The sequence below is a fragment of the Pantherophis guttatus genome, chromosome 4 (assembly GCF_059756535.1).
Source record: "Pantherophis guttatus breed Tessera chromosome 4, ASM5975653v1, whole genome shotgun sequence".
In the NCBI taxonomy this organism is placed as follows: Eukaryota; Metazoa; Chordata; class Lepidosauria; order Squamata; family Colubridae; genus Pantherophis; species Pantherophis guttatus.
The window spans coordinates 42,728,239-42,737,367 of record NC_142066.1 but is presented as its reverse complement, the minus strand read 5'-3'; the positions used below and the strand labels follow the sequence as shown (position 1 = coordinate 42,737,367).

The following is a 9,129-nucleotide window of genomic DNA, read 5'->3' as shown; positions in this document are numbered from 1 at the left end:
TCAAATCCATGTTCAGGCATCCAGTGTACCAGAACCAGTATGATTTTGAACTGTGGGCATCTTTTGAAATCCTCTGAACCTTAATTAAAGAAGTGGTTACAAAATGCAGGTGATGGGAATTTGGGGTGCAAAAAAGACAGTGGAAAAGTTAACATTGAAGGCATGAAGTTCGCATGCCTAACCAGAATGTTGTTTGTATTTTCATTAAAAAGGGTTTAAGAGTACCAGCATAGTTTGGAAAGAAGGAAGAATAATAATGTGTGTGTCTGGGCGCGCACAGTATAAATTAACAAATAAAATGACATTATAAGATAGATGCCAACATTTCAGCTGTAAATTATAAGTCTGTCTGCTTCTCTCTCCCCCTTCCCTTCCCCTGGCCCCAGTACTCTTGATTTAGGATGTTGACTCTCCTTTCCACATTTAATGCTGCTGGCTGAACAGTTTCCAAAGTGAAGATAGTAGGGGGGGGTCTTTTGCTCCTGAAGTGGCACCCCCTAAGTCATTATGCTAAGCTCCTTATTCCTGATTACCACCACCTCCTCCTCCTACCCATTAGATTGGCAAACAACTTGCACAGCAGGGGTTGAGATAGGATAGGCTATATAAACTTTCCCAGGCTTGCTTGAATGTATCTCCATCCTTGCTGACTGCTTTAACCAAGGCTGCTGTAATGATGGCATATCAGGTTTGCCTCCTTGCTTTTCTCTGCTTCTTGCCCACAGCACACAGCTACATATGGGCTTGGATATATACTTTGCCTGGCCACAGTGCCAATGAAATAGCATCTCTTACGGACCCTGGACCTTCATCCAGTCTAGAGCTAATGGTAAGTAGAAGCCTGCACCTCATCCTTCTCAGTGTTCAGAACAATATTTTCCAGTCTCATGTCCTGAAGAAGCATTGTATTATGTCTTCCATCAGATTAATCTCCAGGGCTATTGGTAATGCTGATAAGGAAATAGTATGGATTGTAATCCAATTCTTTGTTTGTCAATCACAGCAATTTTCAGATATGTGGATTTTAATTCCCAGGATTTCTCAGCTAGCATGAGACCTAGAAACATTGCACTAAGAAGTTATCCAGCTAGGAGGGGCTGCTCAAGTTCCTGTTTTTGTGCCACTTAGTCTAATAACTATTTCTGGAGTTCTCAAAAGCTTCCACATATTTTATAAGTCTGTAGTCCCAACAGAGTTATAATCCAATTGTTTTCTCTCCTCAGGAACCAACCTTTGTTTTTATAGGAAATACGACTTGATTCATGCCCTTGCTAAACTTTTAGCATAATTTGGTTGGTTGTGGCTTACTGTATTGCAGATACTCGGGTATTAGGACTTGTAAAACATGATTTGTGGTTTAGCATGGTGTTGGAATCTAGACAATTACTGCTTTTAACCAACAAATTATTTTGATTGAATTTGCTCTGGTTTTTCATAATTTGTTACTCCTAAGGGTTAGGATATACTGTACTTCAAATCCCAGCCATCATTGCCTAACTGGAGGCCTACATATGAAGTAAATTTGGATTTTATTTGACAGTATTGATCTAAGTCAGAGGTCTTCAAACTTGGCAGCTTTAAGACTTGTGGACTTCAACTCCCATACCTATGCTGGCTGGAGAATTCTGGGAGTTGAAGTCCACAAGTCTTACAGCTGCCAAGTTTGAAGACTTCTGATCTAAGTGTTTGTTCTAAGAACTACTTGAATTGAAACCAGTTTGAAACCACAGATATGACAAAAAATATGACAGATTTCCTAAATCTGAACTTTTTTGGTGACTAGCTTTGGTCTCGTTACCAAATAATATTTCCTGTCCCAGTCATTCATGACTATGAAACTGATTCTAAAGTGTAGCAGTTCCATATTAGTGGGGCACCTAATTGAATATTTTTCTCCTCCCCTTTTGTACATAGTCAAATGTGTGCAGTCCTGAAATTGATTGTCCACTGGGGTTCTTCTGTGACCTCCACTTCGAGATCTGCAGGCCACTTAAGCAAGAAGGAGAATACTGTCGTCATGATACCCATTGTGCCAGCAATCTGACTTGTATGTTTGGAAAATGCCTCCAGATGGCACTTAAAGGTCATGAAGGTAAGCTATAGTGGGTTTTTGCCTAGGCTTGTTACTGCAAATATTGAGTGCTATTCTTAGAACCATCAGATTAGAGAGGCCTGATCTAAATATATCTTTTTATTATTTGAGGTGCTAAGCAGGCCTCTTATTTTGATTCTTATCCTGTATCCATAAATATATATTATCAAACCACAAACATTAATGAATTAGGGTTGGATGTATGATTTGTCTATTATTTTCTCCAGAGGTTGGAATTCATGCTAAACTTAATTTAGGAAGGCAGATTCTCAGATTCTTACAAGCTTCCAAATATCAGTGGAAAATGCTTGAGATAATGTGTGAAGATTTGTTTCATTTTCTGATGAGAAATTTAACTTGACTATGGAAATTCTTACACTCTTTAGTTTTCACTTTAAAAAATATTTTATCCATGCCTAAATTGTGCCAATATTCAAACTAGTTTTAGTTTGAAACCATTGTTGAAGTCAACTTCACTGAATTTACAATGGTTTCAAAATTCTTTTCTCTCCCCCCCACTTGCCCCAGTTCAGCTGGGCTCCCACATTTATGCTTTCTTACTTGCCCTTTGTAGGTGCTCGCTGTCATCACAATGAAGACTGTTCTCCAGGCTTCTGCTGTGCCCGTATCCATGGGGAAATGGTTTGCAAGAAAAGGCTGATTTTAGATGAGAGGTGCCATGTCCCCCAAGGAGGGATTGCATTCAGCATGAACCAGGTGTGCCCCTGTTTAGAAGGACTCGTATGCAGACGGATGCAGCCCAAGAGAGAGTGAGTATTGATGTCACCTGGGAAGAGGTACATTTTCGCCAACACAAGCAAAGTGACCCCATCTCTCCTATTCTCAGTTGGGATTGCTGATTCCCTGTTGCAAACCAGCAATATTGTTGCACAAAAACATAGGGAAGGGAGGTCAAAGCTCATCCTACCTGCCATGATTGACATGTAGCTGAGATTGCCAGCAATAGGGAAACTGCCATTTTGGCTGCATGTTAGGATCAGGATGTTACTTTTACCTTCTTCCAGAAATCTTGGTGCAGCTGAGGTTGCTAGCAATGGAAACAAATCATGTGGCATTCAAACAAGGATGAGCAGAATATCTTCCCCAGCTAGCATCAAGGCAAGGGGATGATGGGAAATGAAATCTAAAACCAATAGCAAGCACAGGTTTGCCCATACTGTATTGGTTGAAATCTTATTCCTCTTTTTTTTTTTTTTTTGCAGGAAACCATTTGAGTACCAGGTGAAAAAAGATGACTGGAGATGCCAAAAAAAATAGACAATTATGAAACAGTGTTTTTTAAATAGCTGTATTATTCCTTGTAAATAGTATTGTACATAGAGTTGTCTACCATCTATTTTGATTGTACATTTGCGAATAAACATATCTGAGATGTGTAATTCATGAAAAGATGGAGCTACTCTTAAAATAATAAATGGATTGATGTCAACAACTTTTTTGGGGATCAAGGACTGTTTTTTTATATATGTGAATAGGTCTCCAAGAGAATATCTAAAGACTTATTACTTTCTGACTCTGTGTGTGTGTGTGCATGTGTGTATGTGCATATATGTACGTGCCTTTTATTTTATTCATCAAACAATACCGAAATGTTATACTTCTGAAAATCAGTGGTACCATCCATAGTATCTGGAGGAATGGACTGTACATACTACATAGCCTATTGGCTATAGGTTGCCCACCCTTGCATGGCTCACTGGGGAATTCTGAGGGTTGAAGTCCACACATCTTCAAGATTGAAAAACACTAGTCTACTCTCTACTATATTAGGGCTTCTGACATCTTTTTGGAGAGCAAAAAGATCAGTTAACCCTGGCTTGGACAGCAATATTCACTAGGTGTGACTCCTGCAGATACAATTTATAATAAGCAAGCCTTCCACCACCACCATTTATGTATCAAATTCCATATACCTTTATCTCCATGAAAATGACCTATATTTAAGGAGATACAAGGTGATTTTTAATCTATTATATACTGGATATACTATCTTTCATTTAAGTGCTATTTTATCATCTTAAGTTTTTGTGTGTTGTTTTAAATAGCTCTCTTTCAATCTGTTGACTTTCTATGTGTTGGATTACCAATAATGTCCAGCTAATGTAGCTTTTTAGTACAGGAGTTAAATCTCATATCTGGAGAGGATGCAATTTATTATTTTAAAACATGAATAACCGTTCTTAAGACCTAGTCACTTGAGAACAAAATAAACAAAACACTTGTTACTCAGTCACTCCTTTTAGAGAAAAACATTCTTACCTCACATAAAAAAAGTAACATAATTCATAGAAAAATCTATTTCAACACAATGAACAAATGCCACAAAGAAGCCAGCAACAAAGGAACTAAAGAAATGGGGGTATAGCTCAGTGGTAGAGCATTTGACTGCAGATCAAGAGGTCTCTGGTTCAAACCCAGATGCCCCCTTTTCATTAAAAAAAAAAAATTTCTCAGGTAGCAAATCCTATTTCTACTCCAAAAATAAACATTTTGCATACTACATATAGCATTGTTAATTCCCTTTAGAGACATGAGTCAGACAGGAGACACCATTGCTCAATTTTAAAAGCTCAGATTCTAAGTAGCCGGCTGAAACGATAGGATGATTTAAATGGCATAATAGGGTTTAACCTTCCACCCCAAGATACATTGTTTTTCAATAATATGTTCAATTTCCTGAAAAATGTATCCATGCTGTCTTTAGGTACCCATCACCTCACTGCAAAGCATTTGATAAGACAGCAAAAAACTCTTTTCTGAAAATTATATTTCAATAGCACCACAAACGAGATTCAAATCCAGAATTTCAGCCATGCATATCCACTGAATAGCAATCTTGCATGCTAAACTAATCCCTCTTACTCTTCAAAAACCTATTTTTACAAGAAAAATAGACATAAACAATAGAATTAACCAGGTCTAAGGCAGCAAATCAAAATGACTTGGTCTTTTCAGGTTTTAAAAACTGCAATGTAAGTTTTGGAAAATAAAAATTATGTTTCTTACAAGGACAAGGCCTTTATATCTTGCAACTTGGCCTTAAATCAATATATACGGGTTGTGTGAACATAGCCATTTGAGGGACCATGGTTAAACAAAGTACTCTATCTAGGGCAGGGGTCACCAACCTTTCAGACCTCAGGGACCACTACATTCATAATTATAAATCCCGTGGACCACTAATATGATCTGCCTAATGTCCGCTGGGTGGGCGTGGCCAGGTGGTCATGTAACTGGGTGGGTGTGGCGAACTTGATGTCACTTGCGTCGAGGGGCGTCTCGCCGGCCTCTACTCTCCCCTCCCAACCACTCCTTGCCTGCCCGCCTAGGCTCCTTAGGACCCCAACAGGAACTCCGCCTCTTCACCACCAGCAGCACTTCCCTCCAGCCTTCGCCCAAACCCCAGCACCAGGAGGCCGAAGCAGACCCCAAGTTGGAATTTCTGCTCCCCTCCGCCCCACACAAAGACCCTGAAGGGGGAGACTCTCTGCAGCAACACAAACGTTCATTGCACATATTATCCCAGGGGCCGTAGTTTGAGGACCCCTGATTTAGTGCAATATAAAAAATGCAAAATTTTCTCACGGACCACCTGTGATCCATGGACCACAAGCTGATGACCACTGATCTAGGGCATCTGCACTTAGATTTCCCCACTGGATTACAAAGAATGGAATGCTGGTTTGCAGATTATTTAGATCACTCCCCCACTTTCAATAGCTCTCCTCAAAGTAGCACACACTATTAGACAGGTGGCGGTGGTCATAAAACACTGGGAAAGGGCCAATTTACTTTCCGCTACAATATTGGGAGGAAGTGTTAGATCTCCCCACTTTCCTGTCTCTCCCTCCCCGCTTCTGCTTTAAGAGAAACAATTGCGGGGGAAGAAGTAATACAATAGATCAAGGTAGGAGAAGATTCTTGGATTTAACAGAAGCCCTCTTGCTAATGCACACAGCAATCTTCAAATCTGTTTTTGCTCAGAGACATTTCACAAATCCTTGACTGGAGCATTTAAGTCCCCAACTCAAATCAACACCCTGACCTATAGTTTATTTAACCATGCTTTACTGTATTAGCCCTATTGCCTGGCTCCAGGCTGCAAAGCACTGAACCATAAACAACTGCCTTGATGATTAGGACTCTTTCACATAGACATGTTAATGTCTCTTTCTCTGGTTTTTGAGTCAGAAGAAAGCTATGCAAGCCTAATTTGTACTTCCCTGATAGCCAAGAACAATTTGCCTCAGTAACTAAGCTTACAAGTGAACCTATCCGTATCAATTTACTGTGGGAAAATTTAAGCAACTACTAGGTTCCTGAGGCTTTGTTTTCCCTCTCATCCTAAGTCACCAGCCACTGGGAGAACAAATCACCACCACTGGGCCTTGAAGTGTTGTGAGATACTGCAGACTTAGGCAAGTGTGAATGAGTGTGTAGGACCAAAACTTTACCCATCTTCTAAGGTGACTGAGTGACAGGTTTCTGGAGCAAAGGTGCCTCACATTGATAACTGTCACACAGGACATTTTTGAACATGGGCTACTGGTCTCCCAAGAGACTAATACATTCCGCATATGTTTGATAAACACCAGTTTGCATACAGAACAAATAGATCTACAGAGGACACTCTAGTCATCACTCTTCACATTGCTCTGACTCATCTGGAACAGTGGGGAGGCTATGTGAGGATCCTTTTTGTAGATTTTAGTTCTGCATTTAACACAACTCTTCCACATAACTAGTGTCTAAACTTAAGGACCTTGAGCTTTCTCATTCAATCTGCCTTTGGATTATGGATTTCCTGTCTGGCCGCTCTCAGAGGGTCAGATTAGGTAATCATACTTCCTCGGTCCTTATTCTTAACACTGGTACACCACAGGGTTGTGTGTTGAGTCCCTTACTTTATACTCTTTATGTGCATGACTGCATTCCCAGTAATACTATTACTAAATTTGCAGATGATACTACAGTGGTGGGACTGGTCTCCAAGGAGGATGAGTCTGCCTATTGAGATGAGGTGGACCAGTTGCTTTCCTGGTCCTTAACACCAACAAGACCAAGGAGCTTATGGTGGACTACAGAAGAAATCAATCAGACATCCAGCCCTTGGTCATCAATGGAGACCAAGAGGAGCAAGTGGCCAGTTTTAAGTTTTTGGGTGTTACCATAAAAGAGGACTTGACCTGGGGAGCTCACATTGCAGCACTGGTCAAAAGGGCCCAGCAGAGATTATTCTACCTGAGACTTCTCAGGAAACAGCAATTGAATGAAAAATTGCTAGTGATCTTCCACCATGCACTATAGAGAGATTCTTAACTTACTGCACCTATGTATGGTTTGTTAATTGCACAGTGGCAGATAGGACAGCGCTCCAGAGGGTTAACATCATTGCCCAGAGGATCATTGGTTGCCCTCTCCCCTCCTTGGAAGAGCTTTATAGCCCCACTGCCTTAAGAAAGTTCAAAACGTTCATCCTAGGCACCCTTTTTTTTTTGAACTGTTGCCATCTGGCAGACGGTACAGGACAAGAAAAACAAGGACAAATAGGCTGAAAAACAGCGTCTATCCCAAAGTAATTATGTTGAATCCTACTGTATAATGGGGTTTTCCATTCAATTGTGTAGAATGTGAAGGATGTGTGTGTGTTTGTTTTATTTTTTATAGTTTTCTTATGTATGATGTACACTGAAGATGGCATTTAATTTCGTTGTATGAGGTGCAATGACAATAAAGTAAACTTCCTACTTCCATCTGGTAAAAAACCCAGCTCATTTGACAAGTCAGTAAGGCAGAGATGGATTGTGGGATGAATTCATATGTGTCATTGAGAAAGTTCCCTCCATCCCAATCCCTGACCCTGCAGGGTTTTTGGACAAACCTTTACTGGGCTCATCTTGTAGAGGAGTAGTTGACAGGTTTACTAGTCTTCCAGTCTCTTGTCTAGGATGGGAAACTGGTAGACCTCTTATCAATTTTTTTTCCAGTTCCCAAATATTCAAATTTATATGTCCTGCTGAAAACTGTAATGCACTAATCTGGGGGGAAATTAGCACTGTCTCCTTGTCCCTGTTTAAATGGACCAGAAGTCATACTTTTTCTCACAGGCAGGTCTTGCAGTTCTGACAAACATTAAATACATGTTCAATAACTGGTCTAGAAGCCTTAAAGCAGTATAGCAACATTTGCAAGAAACCCCTTCGTGTGATGCCTCTGTGGAAACCGGGCTCCTAATTTCTCCAGCAGCTCAAGTCAAATTGGCCCTGGAGAGTAACCTGGAAGTCCACCTCTAGACTCACAGATGGCACCCATGTCTAAGAAGCGTTTTGCACAATTACATCTGGGCCCCCAGTTAGGGCAATTCTAAGACTGCAAGGCCTTCCCTATAGTTTCTTAATCACCTCCCGTTTGGATTGTTGCAACTTGCAGTACATGGGACTTCCCTTGAAGCTTCAATTAGTCCAGAATGCAGAGTCGTGATGGGAGTATCAAAGTTCTTCCATGTAAAATACCTCTACTTTGGGAGCTTGCCGGTTTGCTTCTGGCTGCAAATGAAGATGCTGATTGTCACCTTTAAAGCCTAAGATGAATCAGGACCTGGTCATGGAGAAGATCTCCAGTGGCAGCTGCCCACTCTAAAACTAGCCTCAAAAGCTGCTCCAGCATCCCTAAAGTAGTCCAGCCTGACCATTTACCCATGTCTCAAATACGGTCACCCAGCTCCCAAGCTAGACAGCCCGGTGCCAAGCACCCCGTTTCTCTCCTTCCGGCCCTTTCACACTGAGCTCCTCTGGAGTTCCTTGGAGGAAGATAATTTATCCTACAATCCCAGCCCTGTATTGTTCCCACGTCTTCCTGCCCGATTTCTATCCTCTGTTTCCACCACGCATTCTGACGTCACTCAAGGGTTCCACGGAGTCCCTCTTGTCCCCATCTGGAGAGTTTTCCAGTTGAGAGGGAGGAGCTCGGCGGGGGTGGACCTAGCTTCTGACGCGGCACCTACGGAGCCTATAAAG

At 41.2% G+C, this 9,129-nt stretch overlaps 1 protein-coding gene and 1 non-coding gene across 2 annotated transcripts; both read left to right on the top strand.

Annotated features, from left to right (window-relative positions):
• Nucleotides 1-576: 576 nt before the first annotated feature.
• Nucleotides 577-3,545, top strand: LOC117665007 (dickkopf-related protein 3-like). Its single transcript, XM_034416542.2, has 4 exons — nucleotides 577-829; nucleotides 1,915-2,092; nucleotides 2,667-2,862; nucleotides 3,316-3,545. The coding sequence occupies exons 1-4, from the start codon at nucleotides 674-676 to the stop codon at nucleotides 3,368-3,370; spliced, it is 585 nt and encodes a 194-aa protein (XP_034272433.2). The 5' UTR covers nucleotides 577-673; the 3' UTR covers nucleotides 3,371-3,545.
• A 923-nt stretch (nucleotides 3,546-4,468) lies between these two features.
• On the top strand, nucleotides 4,469-4,540 carry TRNAC-GCA (transfer RNA cysteine (anticodon GCA)). The gene has a single exon. It is a non-coding gene; the product is annotated as a tRNA-Cys (tRNA).
• Nucleotides 4,541-9,129: the final 4,589 nt, after the last annotated feature.

Excerpts from the sequence above, each read along its gene's own strand:
- LOC117665007 (XM_034416542.2), top strand. The coding sequence starts at position 674 with ATGATGGCATATCAGGTTTGCCTCCTTGCTTTTCTCTGCTTCTTGCCC. Across the intron at positions 830-1,914 it reads CATCCAGTCTAGAGCTAATG|TCAAATGTGTGCAGTCCTGA; the intron begins GTAAGTAGAAGC and ends TTTTGTACATAG. Across the intron at positions 2,863-3,315 it reads CGGATGCAGCCCAAGAGAGA|GAAACCATTTGAGTACCAGG; the intron begins GTGAGTATTGAT and ends TTTTTTTTGCAG.